This window comes from Henckelia pumila, chromosome 2 (genome assembly GCF_033568475.1).
Source record: "Henckelia pumila isolate YLH828 chromosome 2, ASM3356847v2, whole genome shotgun sequence".
In the NCBI taxonomy this organism is placed as follows: domain Eukaryota; kingdom Viridiplantae; phylum Streptophyta; class Magnoliopsida; order Lamiales; family Gesneriaceae; genus Henckelia; species Henckelia pumila.
In genome coordinates, this window is record NC_133121.1 from 126,947,191 (window position 1) to 126,968,141 (window position 20,951).

The window sequence follows — 20,951 nt, forward strand, 5'->3', positions numbered from 1 at the left end:
TAACAGACCATTTTATATTCAATTATCAATTTCTCTCTAGAAACCAACTATCGTCTTCAATTTAGGGTGTGTTCTACTAAAAAAATGTGGACTTATAAATATAAATATTAACCCTAGGGTATTCTTAGGGCATTACATAGGATCTCACTTCCCCATAATTATTTGGGTCCTAAAAATGTATTAATAAAATCAATCATCGAGACCAGCCAAGGCTTTTTACACAGAGTTCACATTTTGCGCACACATTTAACTGTGATAAAATTATATATATAGATAATATATATATATATATATATATATATATATATAATTTTATCACAGTTAAATGTGTGCGCAAAATGTGAACTCAAATATTCTAAAATTTTGAAACTACAAATACTGGTAACTTCGAACATGAATGTTCAACTATGGTGATTTGGCTAGTTGTTTGAATACACATGATCTGCAACTCACACAATAGCAAAGGAGATATAATTAAGGAAAAAGGAACAAGAAGTAACTTGTGATACTTGAATTATTAAAGGATAATTCCTGCAAATCAAACCTTTCCCGTTGCCTAAACTACAGAAAGTGGGCTTCTACACTGTTGTACTGGTTAGTAAGAAGGCTAAATTTAACCCGAGCTTTTGTTGTCCTATACGAGGCCTCTCCTCGACCATCTCTACATTCTGTTGAAAGCAAATGATACAACTACAAATACATGAATGGATATAAATTCACAAAATGAATTCAAGGATGAAAAAGACAAATCTTTCCCAAAGTGAACGGGAACTGATGCAATTCCGGCTACAAGCTCATTGCTCTTGACGACGCCTCCAATTCGCCTTCCTGCAACTCCATTTCAGCTTCCTTCTGAAGTACAAGTCATAGGATATTATTAATTGCCAAAAAAAAGCTTTTTGAAAAAAAATAAAGAATCCACATAGAGATGTCAACTAGAACCAATGGCGGTGCCAGACTAATAGTGAATAATGGACAAAACTGAACTTAAAAAATTTATGGTGAAAAGTCATTCTTTTTATACAGATAATATAGAATAAACTTAATAGAGGAGAGAGACAATAGCTCTAGCCATTCTCCCCTGGCTCCGCCATTGAATGGACCATACCGCCTTATCATTCAACTTGGCATTAGCCGCTGCAAGGTATCTGTCCAAAGCACCATCTCCACAAAGCACTTTCGCTCCACACCCAGGTGTATTTGTCGTCCCAATTGATTCTTCATCAACCACCACCACATCTATTCTATCTTTAACGGTCCTCGAATCAGGAATCTAAAACCATAAGAGCAATGTCTAATTAAGACAAAAGTTGCCTAGAAGTTTACAGGGCAGGTGGAACACGATAAAGATCAAACATCAAATTGCATAGATCAAAAAGGATAAACTGCTACCAGATTACCTCATACATAGCATCCGTTAGAAGGCTTTCTAGTATGGCTCTTAAACCTCGGGCACCAGTATTCTTGATTCTTGCTTTATTAGCAATCAATCTTAAGGCTTCCTCAGTAAAATGAAGCTTCACCTGGAAATAGCATATGAGCAAACGTTTTACTCATCTATTTCATGCCTGAATTCCCAAGGAACAAGCGTATTTCATTTAAAAAAATGCTTACATTATTCATGTTAAATAACTTCTTGTACTGCTTACCAAGAGCATTTTTGGGCTCGGTCAAGACCTGAAACAGAAACTAAGACATCTGAAAACAAGAATAATCATAGTTGACATTGCGTAAGATACTTCCATCTTAAAAATGCAAAATTCCAGAAAAATGAATTTTCAATAATACAAGTTAAAAGCAGATATCAATACATTTATAAGACAGGGAAATAAGAAAAGGGGAACATTCACGGTAGTTATTGAGCACCCTTTAGGGTAATCAATACCTCCTTTGGAAATCAATATGAAATTTTATTCCGTCGATTGTTCCCAAAATATGTCCATGCATTGTGATCATCCATCCAAATCAACCCAACATCACATCTCCACCAGACAAAAGTAAATTTCATTTTAATATACCACAGTTTTCAAACCCAAAATCAGATGAAAACAGAAACGTCTAGTTAATCACAGCTATAATTAGCACCTGAACAAGTTGGTCTTCTGTAAGAGCTGACAAGCTAACCAAAATAGGGAAGCGCCCAACAAATTCAGGTATCAGGCCATATGCTATAAGATCACTACTTTCAGCCTGAGAATTTGAGAGTTTTCAGGCTAAAAATAAAAAACCAATTGCAATAATTTTCTCAGATTTGAAGCAATGTATTCTCACAGATTCCAGTAGGGATGACGTGACAGCGGTATCAACCACTCCACCTGCTCTCATATTAGCTCGGACAGGAGCTCCAAACCCAATTGAGGAATCCTGTCGTCTGGTAAAACATAATTAGATCTGACGGTTAATATTATCTGACTGAAGAATTTGACAAGTATTATCAAATCACCTTTCGGAAATAGTTTTCTCTAGATCAACAAATGCTCCCCCACATATAAACAGGATGTCTTTAGTATCTATCTGAAGCAAAAAGACATAATTAATCACATAATTGGGAAAGCGCAAGGAACAGAAATTTGTAAAGGTAGCATATATATTGAAGCCAAAAAGGAGAGAAAGGAAAACATATTCTTAACGGGGAAAGTGATACCAATCAGGCCACAACATACATGTGTATGGAGGAGCGAAAGAGTGGGTTCACAAATTCATGGGATTTTATCAAAACTAACGTCAATCACTTCTTCAACATGACATCAATATCAAGAAATGATTCTGAAAGATGTGAATTAAAATCCATAGAATTCACCTTATTAAGACGTGTTATACTCCAGATTTCACAATATCAGAATATAAAGTCCACTACGAGTCTTGCTTCTGCCATTCTATTTCAATTTTTGTTATGGAGTTTCTTCACTTCGAAGTGCAGGAAAATCAACAAGAGTAGCCTAACATTACACAACAAAACTCATCCCGCAAAATTTTATAAAAGAAAATAAAAATTCAACCACCCAAGGGAAATCTACAAGGAGTCTCATCAAACTGTCATTTGGTAAGCAAGAAAACCGTATTCACAACCAGTGAAATTTTACAACTAGTCAGTTCAAAATAATTGAAGTGTCATTTGCACAAGCATACCCTCCAGAACACAAAAAAACCCACATCTTACCAATTTACCCTCTCGCATACCTACCTCCAGCATCACAGCTTGGTCAAGGAAACCTTATTCTGGAATTCATCTAAATGTTAAGATATGCTGACTCGTCAATTCTCCACTCAATGAACTTGACTAAAGAAACAAGAGAAATGAAGATCTATAACTTTAAAAATTAAATCACTATGCCAAGCAAAAGTGTGAAAACCCCTTGTTCTCTTCAAGATTTTCCCCATCATAATTCCTTCCCAGGAACTCTTCCCTCAAGTTTTTCTGACATTCAAAGTTTAGATCTTTTGCTTACAATTTAATGTTCTTTATTATTTCCTTTCCAAATCATTACAGTTCACTTATTAATTCACGCTTGATCCGAAAAAATTTAGAAGAAAGATAGGACACGATAAACAGTCCATTTATTCAAATTTTTTTTCCCTGCAATGACATGTTCTTTATCTGCACTACTTAAGAGTCTAGATAGGCAATGGTACATTTGCCACCTAGCAGTATTAAAGATAAAATAAAATAAATAGTTAAAAAAAAGGAAAGAAGATTCATCATGCATGAAATTGCAAAGAAGAGAGGGTAACAAGTTCCATAGTACCTGTATGTTATCACCTCGAGGGTGCTTCCTCGACCCCTTTTCTGGAACATTTATTATCTGCAAAAATAGGGAGCTAAGTCTTTAAATCTTAACATAGTAAAATAAACTGCGACATTTTTAAGCTAGCTAAATAAGAAAGTACATGAAGTATGAACTGCATATATGCTAAGAAATTGGCTTCGAGACATAATTATCTTCTCAAAATCATTTGCATTAAGAAGGTCCACTCTACAGACACTAGAAAAAATCAAGATCTAGATGGCCAAACTAATTTAAAAACAAACCATTTATCAAATCTCGCCATCCGATTCTACCAGGAGATTTACAAGGTAAGGTAAGGATTAAGGTGATCCTTCTTTAACAAGAACCTCATGGTTTATTAGACAACTCATGATCATTTGTTACTTGTCAAAGTACTCTAGAATTAGACTCCAGATCATTTAGTCTTCCACGTCAAAAGCGTCATATTCGTCGATCCAAATCATGATTATTTATAGAATGGATAAACAAGAAGGATCATGAACAAAATGGAAAATAAAACCTTTTTTTGAAAGTTTATAGACATCCCATCCACCGTTTTTAATAACAAAAATAATTCACTTTCTCATGGATGTGGGCGGGGGATCACACTGACTCTATGTATGCCTACATATTCAAATGAAAACTAGATTGCATAAGTTAATCAAATATCACTCACGGTTCCTTCCAGCATTTTCAGCAATGCCTGCTGAACACCCTCACCTGAAACATCTCTGCTGATGTTTAAGCTCTCAGCCTGAAAACAACACAAATATCAAATGGAATATGGCAAGCTGGAACCACATTAAAAATGCAAACAAAATTTTAAAAGGTTAAGAAAGATCAGAACCTTCTTAGTTATCTTGTCAACTTCATCGATGTACACCATCCCTTGTTGTGCTGCTTGAATATTAAACTCAGCAGCCTTCAGCAGATTTGAAAGATGACAGGGTCAATTTAGTCAGCATATAATATAATATATAATAAAGATATAGCAAAGTCTTGAAGAGACTTCAATTATATTCTAATATAATGCCTCGTGGCTGGCCTATATTTTCTCCAAAATGCCAGGCTAACATTGACAATAGATAAGATAGCTAAAGCAGTTTTATATTCTCTTTAATTTTTCCAGGAGTAGAAACATATTAGCCTTGTACAAAGCATGTAGCAGACTCATCACTCATAGAACCATATTTCTCAAACTTATCAACACAGATATAAAAAGAGCTACATCAGGATGAGATTTCAAACTTGGGATCAATTGCTATCTTTCCCTTTTCGCTTTACTAACAAGCCTTTGCATCCATATGATGATGAAAAGTTTTGCAGCCCACAAATACAATACTGATCTCGCACTTGCATTTAAATCGTCAAGTCTCTTGGGCATGCATGATGACTTTAACTCTAATTTCCACATTGAAGATGGACAAAAGCTTACCTTCACACACATAAACATATTCCCCACAACAATTTGACATGCTATTTTTTCGATCCTAAATTACTTTGTCACTAAGTCAAGTTCTCCCTTTGCCTTTCACACGTAGACTGATACAACCATGGCATGAATGCAGTCATACAGCTCTGCAGAACCACTATTTGCTTCTTCGTTTTTTTAAACATCTATTTGCTTCTTTAAAGATGGGGCATGAGAACTCATGTAGGCCTAATCTGTTAGCCAGGTTTTTTAGGCCACTCTTATCACTTGAACAGAACCAAAAACTCCTCAGGAAAGATAGGAAATAAGTTACATACCATCAGTAATTTGTACAATATTGATTCAACGTCTTCACCAACATATCCAGCCTGCAAAGTAAAAAAAATTATATTTTGTACAAGACACGAGGAAGAGGATATATAATACAAAATCGAGCTGTAAAATTGGGAGCAAAACTTGTGAAAAGTAGTAGTTAATGATTCTAGGATGGGATGTCTTCATGCTTCCTTTGGAGTTTTACGGTACAGCCAGACTCACGTTCTTGTGAGGAAAATGAGTCAAGTCAATTAGTCAACCAAGTGATAAAAAAATTTATGACAATAGTCCATACTCAAAAATAATTTTCTTCAAGGTCCGTGTTAAAATATAATAAGAATCAGAACTCAAGAGATTGTGCGCGATACATCTCAAGACTCCGTCAAGTTTATTTGACCCGCTGGCCGCTACTCTTCTAATTCCTTTTTCGTCATCTCATTTTTTATAATTTTTTTCATAATGTTCCAATATTCACATTAATTGTTGGACGATACAGGGAGACTTATTTAATTGCAAAAGAAAAAATTGAAATTGGATATGTGAATTCCAAAACACAAGTTTTGACCTCAACTGAGAATCAGATACCTGATAGGATAAACAAGAACAACTATAGCTTAATAAAATTTTTTAGTGCCACCAATAAAACAGAATATGCTTGCTAGCCACGGACATGTTTTCAGACACTTGGAAGAGTGAATAAATGGATCTTCTTAGAGAAAAATGACATAAGCAGAACAATGATTGCTTACCTGTGTTAGAGTCGTTGCATCGGCAATCACAAAAGGTACATTCACGAATCGAGCAAGAGTTTTTGCTAGCAGTGTTTTTCCTGTTCAACAAGCAGATACGATTTGAAAACATATGTCAGATAACAATACCATGTCGCACAACTCATCCATCAATTTAAAGACAATTAAAGACAGCAAGGCAACCTTACTTTCAACCAAAGGCGACATACAAAGGTTTTGCTTGAAATTTTTTCCATCATACCTGAGCCTGTAGGACCCATCAAAAGCACATTGCTTTTTTCCAACTCTACATTGTCGTCACCATCTAAGCGGGGTGGTTCAGCTTCTGACCTAGCATCCACATCAAAAACCAGATCACAAAATGAAGGAAGCCGAGCAATAGGAATTAATTGCTTGCTTGGAAAATGTGATGACAAAAAGTGAAAAATATGTCCACGGATCTTTCTCCTGCCACACCATACACAATTAGACGGAGTGCAAGGAGAACTAACCCCTTGTGTAAAGAGGCATGATATATCCTTTTATAGTGATTATGTACAGCAACTGAAAGAACCTGTCAACATTTAAAATAAGCAAGTTATATAATAAGATCATATACGCGGGAAGATTTAATCAAGTGACGAAGTTTGAAATAGCAAGACGACTTCAGAGTTCGTACACGCTGCAAATGGTTGGCACTAGATTAATAAATTATAAATGGATTAGCCCGAGTACTTCTCTTCAGTTGATATTAAAAGCTAGAGTCGAAAAAAGGTTGAATTTTCAGCATGCAAAAGTAAATAATTTGAATGAGCACAGTAATTGAGAAACAAGTCAATCAGTGGAAATCAGAAGAGTATTGATGATGGCAGGAGCAACAAATAAGTATAACCTTCTTTGCGCGTTCCTGGCCAATAACAAACTTGTCAAGCCCCTTACAGATCTCCTTTGGAGTGGGTAAATTTTTACCCATGTTAGACCCACCCCAACTGCTCTTTTCTGCACTTTTGCCACCATTCCGGCCGCCACTGTTGGCTGATGTGCGAATGAGATTGACACCAGGCGCAAAAGGAGGTCCAGGTGGTGTATGCACCGCCAGATCATTCCCGCTCCCAGGTGGGGGTGGATGTGGAGGCCAATTCTCCGGCGGTTCACCGCCATATGACCTCAAGGTCTCCCAGAAGGATGGCCGGAGCTGGGGATCAGTTGATTTCTTGGCAGAATTCGAGTTCTTGCTTTTCACCCTGCCAATTTCAATGAAACTCCCTTGAAGAGGAGACATCTTGAAAGGCCTGAAGTAGTAGGCCGTCTTACAATTGGGGCATAGATTCACTGCCTGGAGAGCACTGCCTCCGTTATTTCCATCTTCAGCAGAGCTATTATTGCCGTTGTAAGGATGATAGGCAACATTAATTGAGTTGTCATTGCCACTATTATTATCAATTTCATTATTGTCGAGGTTGGCAGCATCTGCATTGTGATCATGATTGGAAGACAATGGTGGAATAAGGTGGCGCGGACGGTTGGTGAAGAGGAGATCCATCTGCTTGGAACAACGAGGGCAATTCGACTCGGCCCTAATTTTCCGAGTAGTCAGGTGCTCATCCCCGCCACCGACCCGATCCCATTTGTACCTCTTTTGCACTCCAATCACCGGCTGATCCCTCTTCCCCACATAAGACCCCAGGTGTAGGCAATCCACCAAACACCTGGGGAGCGGCTGCGGATGGCTGGAACCACACAAGTTGTTACCTTTTCTCGATGCCTCCAATATCACAACGTCTCTCAATTTCCTCCATCTCAAGCCCCCCGACATTTCAATCGATGTTTCCTGGCCGTCGAATCGCCCTCCTCCTCTCTCTCCACCCACACAAACAAGCAAATATCATTCACTCTACTGGCTACTTCGAAATTCCATCATATACACAAAATTGAATGATCTAGATTGGTAAGAAGAATAAATAGAGCTGGGAAAGTGAATGAATAAACATAGTAAAACGAATTTGTTGATATCTCCAACCTAATCTTCTTTTATATACAATATATATGCAAGAATTCTAGCGCAGAGGAAAGATAGGAAGTCACGGAAAAAAAAAAAAACAACAACAGACGGAAGCGAAGATACAGTAGAGAGTGATTGTAGGAGAAGTAAAAGGCGAGAATGAAACAAAACTGTAAAAAAAAAATTACCTCTTAGATCATTCGTTCATATTATTTGGACTGTGTCTTCTATTCTTCGAATTGACCGCGTCTCCATCGATGATTATTTTCTACTCAACTACAAGTTAAACTACCAAGATCGCCCCACGGTTTTCGATTATTTTGACTGTGTTTCTACTGTGCCTATTATTTTAAAATATGAATAAATATTGCATTGATTTTATACAAAATTATCATGTCAATAGATTGCAAGTTGATTGACACTCAAATATCGACTTTAGGATATATCTAATTATGTCATAAAAAAAATTCATCTCTTTCCTGAAAAAAGATTAGTCAATACAATTTTTTTTTATTTCAACATTATCTTGTGAGAAACTCGGATTATAAAATACTTGGTTTGATAAATATCTTATATCATTTGTCGTACAGAAGAAAAAAATGAAAAAACAAAATCATTTGGAAAATATTATTGATTATCGAATTGAGAAAAAAAATGAGGGTTATGTGAAATGAGCCGATCCGATTCATATCTATTCAAAAATTATATCCGTCTCACAAAAATATATTCTCACAAATTTATGACAATGTAAAAATGATTAAATTTATCAATAATGAAAAAAAAATAAGAAAATCAAAAGTGGATAGTATTTGAAAATAAAAGTGAAATTTGAAATTTTTTTTTTTTTTTACATGATAAAATTTGATAAATAAGTAACTCGCATGCTATTTTTGTTTAATAACAACAAAAATATATAACCAGTCTCTTTTGGTTTATTTGAATGGATATAAAAGATAATTTTGGATTAGATAGTTGGACTTGGATTTTCGATTGTCAACAAAAATTCTCATTTATTTAACAAAATATTATAAATATGTTTGAAAAATCAAAATCAACATGGATAAATTGAACTCAAATAGATTGAGATTAAATTCACAAACAAAAACTGAATTTTTTTTTTTTTTTTGCATCCCGAAATGGGGAAAATCTATGCGGGCAATCGAAGACTGCCCAACCTACCAGTATCAAGGACCCGAATCACCCAAAAATCAAATCATATAATCTCCAAAATGATCCGGACCGTTGCTATCCATTCGGGCAATGCCCGTTGGGGGTAGCATTGACTCCCCGGAATGAAGAGCTAAAGATTTATACAACACGTGGCAAGATACAGTTGGGTGTTTCCAAAGGAGGGGCTATCTTAGAAGTATGTGGTGGTTTACGGCCCTCTGCAGTCTTTGTGCCATGGAGGTTCATCAATCTTCTTGTTGGCCGGCAGAAATCTTACTATTTATTCAAGAATAAAGTGCATGTGTATAATACAAGCATAAATAAATGGCCTCCGGCTCAGCTTGCACTTCAGCTTCGTCAATTGCCGGCGCCGCCCTCGAACAGAGATCTCCGGCCGACCGCCCCTTGTCCATTATCGGTAACGATCGGATGTTTATGATGAAAATTACGAAAGCCACTGTCTTTGCATGTTAATCTAAAAGCACGTCCTTATCAGTGTATTTTAGGTTCAAAAGATGTAATTTTGCAAGCGATAGTGACATTAGAGCAAAGCTCCGGAGCAGGAGGAAGAGGAAGAGCTTCTGCGTATCACTCACAACTGCGTCATCTTCGATCAAGTCGCTGGAGCAGCCTGGAGGGAGGATGGTGGTGGAGCTGGTGGGGGCTTTCAATCAGCTGACGGAGAGAATCATGAGTCGGGGTCACGCAACTGTGCTGTCCAGCAACTCATCTGGGTTGCTGTTTAAGGTCCTTAAACTTTGCATTCCTTTACTCCACACTTTGCCGATCCTGCCCGATGGCCGCTCTCCCCTCACCAGAGCCCTCTCTCTCGCCCTCATTCTGGCCGATCTTCAGGTCTTTCAACTTGCCTAATTCATCCATTTTCTCTCCTTTTAGAAAATGATTCGGTTGATTAAGAAGTTTAGATGAACAATCTTTAATTGAAGAGAAGAAGAAAAGGGGTTGATTACATGGATTTTGATTTCAATAACATGAACGTATATGATCTTTTTTCATCTAGCCAGTCGTGTGTTAGATGCAAGTACAAGAAAAAAAAAATTAATTTTTTTTATATGAATTAGAGACTACATGATGAAAATCGTGTCTCATGCCACTATGATTATAACGTCATCTGGCTGCAGATGGACGCTGAGGTTATTTGTGCTGGAATTCTGAGAGAAGTTTTAGAGGGAGGTGCCATATCCATGTCTGAAGTGAGGGATCGTATTGGCTTAGGCACTGCTCATTTGTTACATGAAAACTTGCGTTTGAAGAACATTTCTTCAATGGTGGAAACATTGGACGATGAGAGTGCTTCTGCACTGAGGAAATTCTGTCTTACCTACTACGATGTCAGGGCTATAATCCTAGATCTGGCTCTGAATCTTGACATGATGAGACACCTAGATTATCTTCCGAGGTACAAGCAACAAATTATGTCTCTTCAAGTCATGAAGATATATGCCCCACTAGCACATGCCATTGGTACCAACCTTTTATCACTAGAATTGGAGGATCTCTCATTCCAGTACTTGTTTCCTTTTTCATACCTCTATGTAGATACATGGTTGAGGAGCCATGAGACTGGAAGTAAGCCTTTCATCGACATATACAAGGATCAGCTACTTCAGACCCTGAGAACTGATCCATCTCTGGCTAAAATGGTAAATGACATCTCTGTCGAAGGCCGTTATAAAAGTCGCTACAGCACCATGAAGAAATTATTGAGAGACGGCCGCAAACCCGAAGAAGTAAATGACATCTTAGGACTTAGAGTAATATTGAATCCTGTGTCTGGAGTTTCTTGCTCTGAAATCGGAGAGAAGGCATGTTATAGAGCTCGTGAGATCATCCGATCTTTATGGACAGAAATACCCGGCAGGTCTAAAGACTACATCTCAAAGCCCAAGGCTAATGGATATAAGAGTTTACATATGGCTGTTGACATCAGTGATGATGGTAGGACAAAACCACTGACGGAAATTCAGATAAGGACAGTAGAGATGGATAAGTTAGCAGCTGGCGGAACTGCATCTCATGCTTTGTATAAAGGCGGTCTCACTGATCCAGACGAGGTGAGCTCTCCTGGTTGTGAAAAATGAAGTGTAAATAACCCAGGATCCTTCTCTTAAACTCAGTTATACGTGTTTTACCTTTTTCTATTCAACTTTCCTCGTTGGTTAGTCTAGATTTTAGAATTCTCTATGATAGCATATGATTACCTAAATTATACTGGTGAGATTCAAAATTAGTATTGAAGTTCCACAAATGTTCTTTTTGCTAAGGGATTCTGATAACTTTTCAGGCAAATCGGCTTAAGGTGATAATGATGGCTGCAGCTGAACTAGCAGCATTACGCCTTAAAGATTTTCCATCCACAAAGCATATAGGTTTAGAGATTGATAACAGAAATCGGGTGTTCCGCTTACTAGACAAAAACGGAGATGGTAAAATTAGCATTGAGGAACTAATGGAAGTAATGGAGGAGCTGGGTGCTCATGGAGATGATGCTCGGGAGATGATGCAACTCCTTGATTCAAATAGTGATGGTTTCCTTAGCTCAGATGAATTTGATTTGTTTCAGAAGCAGGTATATCATCAGAACTAACAGTAAAAATCTTAATCGGTGTTGTATATTCGTCTAATTCATCCAAACTTTTATATCACCTTGTTGAAGCTTCATAAGATTAAAGGTGTTTAGTCCATAGAGCTATCAAATTTGATGATCAGAAGTATCAGATCGATAAATTGTTGTTATGCTTATCAATCTGATTCTTATGATCACAAGCAACACACTGACTTTGTTGTCCTTGTGCCACCAGGCCAGACAGGATGAATATGCTGCCTTAAAAAATAATTTATTTATTATGTTTTTGTTTTAGTGAGACCCATAAATGTGAAAATATCAATTATATATACTTCCATTTCTACCCGTGTATAACAAAACAATTTGACATTCTGGTCTTTATTTTGTTTCTGTATTGTTGATATGTATTACTTTTGCTGTAGGCTGAAATCTTGCAAAATTTAGATGACAAAGATGCTCAATGCAAGACAATGTTGTGCAAGAAGCTTCAAATGGCAGATAGCAGCGGGTTGATTCCGGTTTACAGTAATGAACTCTGCGATAAGCTTATAGTAAACTAGTCTTTTATTTCTCATGTATGTACACTTAGGCAAACCTATAGTATATAGTATATTTAGTATAGAATAAAAATCTCTAAATGGGATCTCATATCTTACAAGTAATAATACGACGGTGTCATCCACGGTATCTGAATCCATCTAGAGACATTGCTCCGGCTCATGGTTGCCAACAGGACACACTTCCTTTAAGTGATATCGGCGTCGTCTGACAGGCTATTGGGTTTCTTCAGGAAGTCCAGAGCTTTAGAGTTGTGATCATTTTATCACGGAGATGTGTGTAAATTGAGACCTGTAAACTGTGTTTTCCATTAAAAAGACGAAAAGAAGTTTAGCAAGAGATGTACAATAGTTTGATATCTAATTTATACAAGAGGGGTATCTGCCACAACACTCGGCAGTTGGCACCTCTTGTTACCACCAACATGACTCGAGGGTTTTGTTGGACAACTTATCATTGCCTGTTTTTATTTGTAAGTTAAAAATGTATTGGTTTTGACAAAAAAATGTCCCTTTTGTGATGATTTCCCAAAAATACTTTCCTTGTGGTATAAATAAATGTTTTTCCGGTGTATACGTATCACGTACAAAATACGATATAGCTTTTTCTCGCACAAAAAATACGATATAGCATATTCTCATTCATTCGATTGTAAACGATGGTGTTAATTCAAAATAGAAGTTGAAGCCAGTCCAGTCCACTCAGTTAATCTGTTCCAATTGCAACACGTGCCGAAATATAGTTGGCATCTTACGGATGAGGGGGGCTTCTTTGTAACCTGTGGTTTGAGGCAACGTGCGAGTGAAGATATTTGTGGGGCACGTATGTATGTATGTAGTTCAGTGGTAGATTTTCACTTTCAGGAGCCCAAGTTCAGATTTGATCAAGGAAATCAAACGATCGAGGATCAGAATTCAGTTTCTGTTTTGCTTTCTTACTTACTTCGCTTGATAATGGAACACTGATTGCGGAGGCCGTTTCAATCTCCTTGCTTTTCGTTGCTCTATTGCATCATTGTGAGATCAGTTCGAGGGAAAGGTGATGATCGAAGTGTGCCGCTGGTAGTAATTCTTAGAAGCTAAATAAAAATCTTAACGAGTTCGTGTTTCTAAGTGGGGAATTGATGGCGCAATTTTCGTCAGTGAAGCGCCTCTTCAGTGGCGATGCTCTGTCGGTTTCGGGGTTCGAATCCAAAAAGGACCCATTTCACCACCACTGCAAGGTTAAAGAATTCGGTGGTTGCGGCGGCGCAGGATTAAGATTCACCGCCTACTCACCATCATTCAAACGAGGAAATCACGACTGCAAGCTCAGTTTCTTTGATAGCTTCACAGTGCATGCCTCCTCTTCATCTGATCCTCGCGATGATCCTGACGGCATTTCTTATGAAATCTTATTGGAGGAGCCTGTGGAGTTTGAGAGTGATGATCTTTCTGGTTTTAGAGGCCTGGTTTTGGACATTTCCTACAGGTTTGCCTTCCGTTCTCTTCTTTCCACACTCTCACTTTATGCTGATTCTTATTGCCACTCCACGTTCCAAAGTGCATTCGAATTACTTCCAAATGCTGGGCTTAAATCACCCTTGTACTAAAAAGAAAAAAAAGATTAATCTTTTGATTCCAATTCTCGATTCTTGTAACAGTTACATGATGTAGAGTCCATATCATTTGCCCATCGGTTTTGTGCTTCTCTTGTGCAGCATACAAAATGAGTTCATGCTTCTCTTGCACCGGGGATACACTAGATTATACAAACTGGAATAATAGTGTTTTTGTAAAAATGATGTACATATTCTTCCCCTGATGCTAGGCCTGTCAATGTTGTCTGCTGGAAGCGTGCAATTTGTTTGGAATTCATGGATAAGGTAAGAGTTTTGGCTCGCGTGCTTAGGTTCATGTGTCAACATATCATGATGTTATGTATAAAAAAAGGAAAGATCAATAATGTTAATGATCAGACAAATTTTCCTTCTTATCCATCCGTCTTTCCAGTTCAGTCCAGAACAATATTTGATCATTCCTTCCCATTCACATTTCATCTATAGTTATGAATCAAATTTGTTCAAATTACAACCTTGCAATTTCATCTTCTAATTGCAGGCTGATGTTTTAGAATATTATGATCAAACTGTAAATTCTCCCAGTGGTTCCTTCTATATCCCTGCAGTGTTGAGGGTAAGATGTGATCAGGGATTTTAGTGTATTTAATTATAATTTTCTTTTTCAAATTTCCTGCTCATTAACTTTCTTTAACTTTTGAAGTATTCCCGATTTTACTTTCGAACTAATCAATGATGCTTTGTTGCACCCACTTTCCCAGGTTCCTCATTTACTACAAGTTATGAAGAGGAGGAAAGTAAGAAGAAGCCTTAGTCGTAAAAATATTTTAAATCGTGACAATTACACGTGTCAGTGAGTTCTTGAACCATAGAATCCAGCTTTGAATATTTGGACTTTGATTATTGTTATCTGCTTGAATCTTATTCATGGAACTGGAACCTCTTTCCACACACATAAGGACTAACAAGGAAATAACTTCAATTTTACACATATTGCAACATCTTTTTATGCTATTCTTTTAAGGTCCAGCTACCTAACTTTTCATTTATGTTAGGCTTGATGTTTTTGCTGAGCCAAAGCCTCTTTCCAAGAAGAGATTTTACGTCTTTTGCATGCATTCTATTAAGACTCTGAGGTCCAGTTACTTGGTGCTTGTAAAGGGGCAAGTTTCTGGATCGTCTTCACCAAATTCCCTTCTGAAAGGATTTTGTAGTTCCTCAGAGCATGGCTTACGCAACTATGTTTCTTGCTTAAATGATGTTTTGTAATGCTAATGCCAAGAAATGTCATTGCACGGCATAGCTGTCATTGGTCTTTTCAGCTAGAGTCAAATATTTATGATAAGCGCCTAGATGGTTCAATTAAATTTGCTGAAGGCAAAATAATAGCAATCTCTAATCCTCGAGTAATTTGTTTTTATTTTCCACAGCTTTTTCCATATTCTCATTTGTAACATCTTTTCACGGGATTATTTGTTCATGAAAATGTGTTTAATCATTAATATGCTGCTTCGTCAGAATTTGTTTGTTTTGACCGATGGTATGCATATTTTTTCACTTGCCAGATATTGTGATTCTACCGAGAACTTGACCATCGATCATGTTCTTCCGATTTCAAGGGGTGGAGAGTGGACGTGGGAGAATCTGGTAAGCAAAAGGCTCTAGTGGTTTTATTCTTTAGTGTTGGTTGTTTGGCATATTCAAAATCAATAGTGTGTATTTTCACTGGTGTTTTTAACAGGTTACTGCCTGTGTCAAATGCAATTCAAAGAAAGGTCAGAAGACCTTGGAGGAAGCAAATATGAAATTGGTAAAAGTTCCCAAGGTGAGACCAACATATATTTGATATTTATCTGGAATCACAAGGACCAGAGTGAGAAGAAGCAGAATTGTCAATGCTTATTGCCTGGATTAGGGGTGTCGATGAGTCAAGTTTACATAAAAATTACCCTGCTAACTTGAGCCCACATTCGAATAGCCGCTCTCACCACACACACACACACACACACACACACACAAGGGAACCATTTAGCAGATGATAAATGCGTAGTAGACATTTGAGCAAACTTCGAACCTAGATGAATTCTTGACCATCTATCCTAAGGAAAAGGACATCCGATTTAGCAGTAAAATGGCCTGTAGATCGTCCTTTTTACCTGAATGTTTTTACAATTATCCTATATCTGGTTTCAGGCCCCCAAGGACTACGACATACTTGCCATTCCACTTACAAACAGCGCTATAAAAGTGCTTAAAACGCGGAAAGGGGTGCCAGAAGAGTGGCGGCAGTACCTTTCGAAGCCATATGTTTAGTGTACAGCAAGCTTTTATTGACTTTGTCAGGCCTTGTAAAATATAACTAATCCACTCTTCCCATTGTAGCAGAATGTGTAATTAAATGGCTAATGGCTGCATAAATATCATTTGCATGCTAATCATTTGCATGCTAATCAAAATCCGCGTTCAGTTATACTATTATTTTAGCTACATATGATGAATGACTATTGATCGCATCCTACATTGGAGTTTGTCTCGCATATTCCACGATGGATATTGTCTAGTGCAAACCAGAGAAATAAAATATATAAAAAGAGCAAAATTCATACTATCAATTCGGTATTTTTATAAATCTAGAGGCACATGGGATAAATAACCCAGGCACAGATCTCCGATCAGCTTTATGGACCACTAGAAAAGTTCAAACGTACTAACAGGACATGATATTTTCATTGAATAAACAAATAAATCAACGTTAGAAAATAAATCCATCCATTCTCCAAAAATCAGATATCCTGCCGTACGTCCATGCTCCTTGCTGGAAATCTCTATCCGGCAAAAGAATGGCTGATAAATCTATTGGTTTGGACTTTTCCAAGTTCACAAATTGCAGAGTTTATGGCTCCAACAATCTTCTTGCTGGTCAAGCCTGCTTTAGAGACAATCTCTCTGATAACGCACAATGCAAACCATTAATGTTACATATAAATTCCATGCAACTGCTAAAATAAGCTGAGGAATCACACGTGAACCAAGAAAAATTGGTATGAAACACAAAATCGACCAATGATCAGATTTTATATTAAAGAAGGGGTTGGTGGTAGAGGACGACTCACTTATCAATTCGTAAGTCACAATCATCGTGGTTCCATAAAAAGACATGCTCAGAAACCGAGGTCCGAATCCCCTGTAGAAACCTTTCCAACCATCCTCTTTAACAAGTGCCTTAGCAGTCTTGAGTACAGAAGGTCTTCCAACGCCGTAATCATCAATAACCTATTCATCGAAGTGAAAAAGAATCATAGTTTCTCATGGCTTTGTTGATGAGGTAAGAGTGTGACGGATAAGTTTTGAATAAATATTACCTGAAGTCGCGTCTTTACAGTGTCTATTGGAGTTGTAATGACTGAAGAGACGGATCCAGCCACAACACCAGCTGTAGCTTGAACAAGAGCCATGTCTACATGGGATGGTTTATATTCCAAGTCATCTGCGTAGCCAAGACTCCTAAGGTCAAAAACAAAAGTTCAAAGAGAGAGCCATTTTTAATAGATATCCTTGATGGCTCTTAGATCACTATAGAATAAAATACGTACCTCCAAATTGTGTGTTGGGCAGCACCATAGGCGCCCCACCAAAGTGCTGCTGCAGGAGATTGTGTTATGACAGTTAATCCAAAACCTCTGTACAAACCACGGAATCCTTCAGCGTTTATCACCTTGCGTACAACATCAAATGGACCATTGCAAGCTATTGTTCCTGGCAGCCCTTGTACCATTAATCGCTGGCATATCTGGAAAAAAAACAGGTCAATTTCGAAGCTTGGATCTTCATGTATCAATAACAGTTGAAGTTTTCCCAAAAAAACCAGAGTATCATCATTATAAGCCTTGCGTATATATACTCATTGATAAGAATAATTACATAACTAAACAAGAGTATGGAAGAAGTGGAGTACGCACCACCTCCAAAGGCACAAAGTAAACACATGATAAATTGGAGACCATTCCTGCAACACCGTTGGCGACCGCAATACGAGTTGCTTCTGGCATATCAAGGCCTTCTGTATATTTCAGGGCTATATCCTTGGACACTTCGAGTGTGGTCAAAGCCAGGACTCGGCCAGGTAATGATCCAATGGCTGATGTGCCATAGCCTCTAAAAATACCACGAATACCATCCCTCCTAATAATGTGTCTGAAAACAGAAAATCCTGACAGATGAGAGAATCCAGATCCAGCTACTTGCATTCTCGTCTTCACAACTGCCGTTGGGTGTATTAAAGCTGACTGAACAGTAAAAAGAATAGCCCCAATAACATGAAACCTTGTCTTATCCAACCTGAAAATTCCACAGCCAAACAACTAGATTCAAGAATCTATACAGCCTTGAAATTGAAGCACAAATGGCTACTAAGAATACAACAAACACAATGGTAGATAAAGAAAACCTATTACCATGTCTGGAAGGAAAGAAATCATCGTTTAAGGTGTTATATCTCAAAATAGAATATAAAAACCAAATCATAAAATCCAATGAAAAACAAACACGCCACAAAATCAAATTTTTAGATAAAAGAAATGCTCATCAGGGCAAAATACAAAAGTAAATACGAGTTCGGTTCAACTCAAACAATAACATAAGCTCAGGAGACCATGTATTATGCGATCTCCCACAAATCAACTCAACTAACTAATAGACTGGTATTCCAGGAAAGATAACACCTAATACAATATCCTCACTAAAAAATCAAGAGCGAAGAAGTAACACAAAGTAAACAATCAGAGAACCATCATCAAAGCAACGTGGAAAAACCACCACTAAAATTAGCCAACAAAGAATCGGCCAGTACTGAACCTAGCTACCCAAGAATGCCTCTAAGTCAAGAAAATAACCATTACCAAAGAATTTCACCCTACAAGTACACACATTCATGTTTATGCGCGGAAAAGCGACCTGTTCCAGTTGATGTCAGTGTCTGCAAGAGCCAATTGAGGGGTGGAGGCATCTGCAGTTTCAAAAGCCATTGATCATCAATTTACTGGCGAATTTACGAATTGCTGGCTGCAACTGATCGAGAAAAAGAAGCATAAAATTCGAGAATGTTCGAGTAGTTGTCTCGAACGGCATGAATCTTGGAGAACGGAGAGAACCATGCTGAGGGTTCTTGCAATATTTTATTTGATTTTATTTATTTTGTAAAACCTTTGTACCTTAAAACGTTTTTTTTATGTCTTTCTTCCTAACATAATTATGACTAAAAAATTTTGTATGGAAATAGCTGAGTTAGAGAGAACGAGGATAAGGAGGTTAGAGAAAAAAATCATGTTGATAAAGCCATTCGAAATCAAGGTAAGAAAATAAATTTTAGGGTTTATGTGATTTATACATGAAAAGAAAAGGTTATAATGAGGTGTGTGATTATATAGATAGTATATATAATATAAAAATAAATAAATAAAATTTACATAAATAAACTAAAATATCAAATTTATTGTGAAAAGTAAAATTTATAAAACTCAAAAACTCAAAATATTCTCAAACTCCACACTTTAAATTTATTCTCTCAAATTGTGTTTTTTTACACAAATAGAGAGACCTATTTATAGATCTCAATGGGAGATTAGTCCAAAAATTAAATCATCATCATCTACATCATCACACACTAATTTTCAAAATAATACAACTCAATTTTCAACAATTCTAATATAATATAATATATTTTCAACACTCCCCCTTGTGATGATGATCGTCATATGATGATTGTCTTTATTACGTATTTTATGCTGCCTCGTTAAAAACCTTACTAGGAAAAACCCAGTGGGATAAAAACCATAGCAAGGAAAAAAGAGTGCAGCCACGTAAACTCCCCCTCATGTTAATATGAGTGATTCTTCACATATTCCGTAGATTGCGCATCCCAATGTTGTATATATGTTTTCTGAATATCGTCGTGGAAAGTGCCTTTGTGAAGAGATCTGATGAGTTCTCACTTGATTGAATGTAACAGATATCAATATCTTTATTCTTCTCAAGCTCTTGAGTGTAGGCAAAGAACTTTGGGGGGATATGTTTGGTTCTATCACTTTTGATGTATCCTTCTTTCATTTGAGAAATACATGCAGGCTTCTTGTCTACTGATAATCCACAAGAAGTTTGGATATGTTGTGTCATTGATTTTAACCACACACATTCACGACTTGCTTCATGTAATGCAATAATCTCGGCGTGATTTGATGAAGTTGTTACGAGTGTTTGTTTCTGTGAACGCCAAGAAATTGCGGTGCCTCCACGAGTAAATACATATCCGGTTTGGGAACGTGTCTTATGTGGATCAGATAAATATCCAGCATCAGCATAACCAATGATACTTTGATTGGTGTCTTTTGAGTACAAAATGCCCAAATCTGTCGTTCCTCGTAGATAACGGAATATATGTTTAATTTCGTTCCAGTGCCTCTTTGTTGGATATGAACTGAATCTTGCCAATAAATTTACAGCAAAAGATATATCAGGTCTAGTGCAATTTGCAAGATACATAAGGGCACCAATGGCACTTAGATATGGTACTTCTGGACCAAGAATAACTTCATCATCCTCACATGGACGGAATGGATCCTTTTCTATGTTTAATGATCTTACAACCATTGGAGTACTTAATGGATTTGATTTATCCATATTAAAACGTTTAAGGATCTTTTCTGTATAATTTGCCTGGTGAACAAAAATTCCACATTCTTTTTGTTCGATTTGCAAACCCAGACAATACTTGGTTTTTCCAAGATCCTTCATTTCAAATTCTTCTTTCAAGTACATCATAACTTCTTGAATTTCTTT

General features: G+C 37.1%; 4 protein-coding genes across 8 annotated transcripts; 2 read left to right on the top strand and 2 right to left on the bottom strand.

Moving 5' to 3' along the window:
* Positions 1-449: 449 nt before the first annotated feature.
* On the bottom strand, positions 450-8,547 carry LOC140879234 (CLP protease regulatory subunit CLPX3, mitochondrial). 3 transcript variants are annotated; one of them, XM_073282909.1, is made up of 16 exons: positions 8,433-8,547; positions 7,135-8,102; positions 6,755-6,816; positions 6,505-6,593; positions 6,264-6,343; positions 5,517-5,567; positions 4,615-4,689; positions 4,444-4,521; positions 3,747-3,803; positions 2,444-2,514; positions 2,272-2,371; positions 2,086-2,190; positions 1,615-1,677; positions 1,401-1,523; positions 1,109-1,273; positions 450-852 (listed from the first exon to the last, which is right to left on the bottom strand). In XM_073282909.1, the coding sequence occupies exons 2-16, from the start codon at positions 8,056-8,058 to the stop codon at positions 787-789; spliced, it is 2,109 nt and encodes a 702-aa protein (XP_073139010.1). In that variant the 5' UTR covers positions 8,059-8,102; positions 8,433-8,547; the 3' UTR covers positions 450-786. The 3 variants fall into 3 exon arrangements, 2 of the variants coding, with proteins under 2 accessions (XP_073139010.1, XP_073139009.1); XM_073282908.1 differs by lacking the exon at positions 8,433-8,547 and having other exon boundaries at positions 7,135-8,395; XR_012149376.1 differs by lacking the exons at positions 450-852; positions 1,109-1,273; positions 1,401-1,523; positions 8,433-8,547 and adding an exon at positions 1,886-1,982 and having other exon boundaries at positions 1,625-1,677; positions 7,135-8,396.
* A 974-nt stretch (positions 8,548-9,521) lies between these two features.
* Positions 9,522-12,896, top strand: LOC140880797 (probable GTP diphosphokinase CRSH, chloroplastic). The gene is made up of 5 exons (XM_073285571.1): positions 9,522-9,832; positions 9,911-10,269; positions 10,557-11,489; positions 11,720-12,004; positions 12,424-12,896. The coding sequence occupies exons 1-5, from the start codon at positions 9,739-9,741 to the stop codon at positions 12,559-12,561; spliced, it is 1,809 nt and encodes a 602-aa protein (XP_073141672.1). The 5' UTR covers positions 9,522-9,738; the 3' UTR covers positions 12,562-12,896.
* Positions 12,897-13,015: 119 nt separating this feature from the next.
* LOC140880798 (uncharacterized) lies at positions 13,016-16,592 on the top strand. Its single transcript, XM_073285572.1, has 7 exons — positions 13,016-14,029; positions 14,369-14,423; positions 14,659-14,733; positions 14,879-14,970; positions 15,683-15,764; positions 15,859-15,942; positions 16,311-16,592. Exons 1-7 carry the CDS (start codon positions 13,683-13,685, stop codon positions 16,428-16,430), a joined length of 855 nt encoding a protein of 284 aa, XP_073141673.1. The 5' UTR covers positions 13,016-13,682; the 3' UTR covers positions 16,431-16,592.
* Positions 16,593-16,735: 143 nt separating this feature from the next.
* LOC140884548 (uncharacterized) lies at positions 16,736-19,386 on the bottom strand. Of its 3 annotated transcripts, none has more exons than XM_073291334.1 (6): positions 19,071-19,386; positions 18,077-18,455; positions 17,711-17,907; positions 17,480-17,621; positions 17,231-17,390; positions 16,736-17,043 (listed from the first exon to the last, which is right to left on the bottom strand). In XM_073291334.1, exons 1-6 carry the CDS (start codon positions 19,139-19,141, stop codon positions 16,943-16,945), a joined length of 1,050 nt encoding a protein of 349 aa, XP_073147435.1. In that variant the 5' UTR covers positions 19,142-19,386; the 3' UTR covers positions 16,736-16,942. The 3 variants fall into 3 exon arrangements, with proteins under 3 accessions (XP_073147435.1, XP_073147436.1, XP_073147437.1); XM_073291335.1 differs by having other exon boundaries at positions 16,736-17,063; positions 19,071-19,383; XM_073291336.1 differs by having other exon boundaries at positions 19,016-19,150.
* Between the last annotated feature and the right edge of the window lie 1,565 nt (positions 19,387-20,951).

Bases quoted from the DNA above. Each gene is read 5' to 3' on its own strand.
- LOC140879234 (XM_073282909.1), bottom strand. From the start codon at position 8,058: ATGTCGGGGGGCTTGAGATGGAGGAAATTGAGAGACGTTGTGATATTG. The intron at 2,372-2,443 runs GTGATTTGATAA...ATGTTTTACCAG, and splicing joins GAGAAAACTATTTCCGAAAG to ACGACAGGATTCCTCAATTG. The intron at 1,274-1,400 runs GTAATCTGGTAG...TTATGGTTTTAG, and splicing joins TAACGGATGCTATGTATGAG to ATTCCTGATTCGAGGACCGT.
- LOC140880797 (XM_073285571.1), top strand. From the start codon at position 9,739: ATGGCCTCCGGCTCAGCTTGCACTTCAGCTTCGTCAATTGCCGGCGCC. The intron at 9,833-9,910 runs GTAACGATCGGA...CGTCCTTATCAG, and splicing joins CCGCCCCTTGTCCATTATCG to TGTATTTTAGGTTCAAAAGA. The intron at 10,270-10,556 runs GTCTTTCAACTT...ATCTGGCTGCAG, and splicing joins TCATTCTGGCCGATCTTCAG to ATGGACGCTGAGGTTATTTG.
- LOC140880798 (XM_073285572.1), top strand. From the start codon at position 13,683: ATGGCGCAATTTTCGTCAGTGAAGCGCCTCTTCAGTGGCGATGCTCTG. The intron at 14,424-14,658 runs GTAAGAGTTTTG...TTCTAATTGCAG, and splicing joins GTTTGGAATTCATGGATAAG to GCTGATGTTTTAGAATATTA. The intron at 14,971-15,682 runs GTGAGTTCTTGA...TTCACTTGCCAG, and splicing joins CGTGACAATTACACGTGTCA to ATATTGTGATTCTACCGAGA.
- LOC140884548 (XM_073291334.1), bottom strand. From the start codon at position 19,141: ATGGCTTTTGAAACTGCAGATGCCTCCACCCCTCAATTGGCTCTTGCA. The intron at 18,456-19,070 runs GTCGCTTTTCCG...TGGAATTTTCAG, and splicing joins ACTGACATCAACTGGAACAG to GTTGGATAAGACAAGGTTTC. The intron at 17,044-17,230 runs GTGAGTCGTCCT...TCTCTAAAGCAG, and splicing joins TGTGACTTACGAATTGATAA to GCTTGACCAGCAAGAAGATT.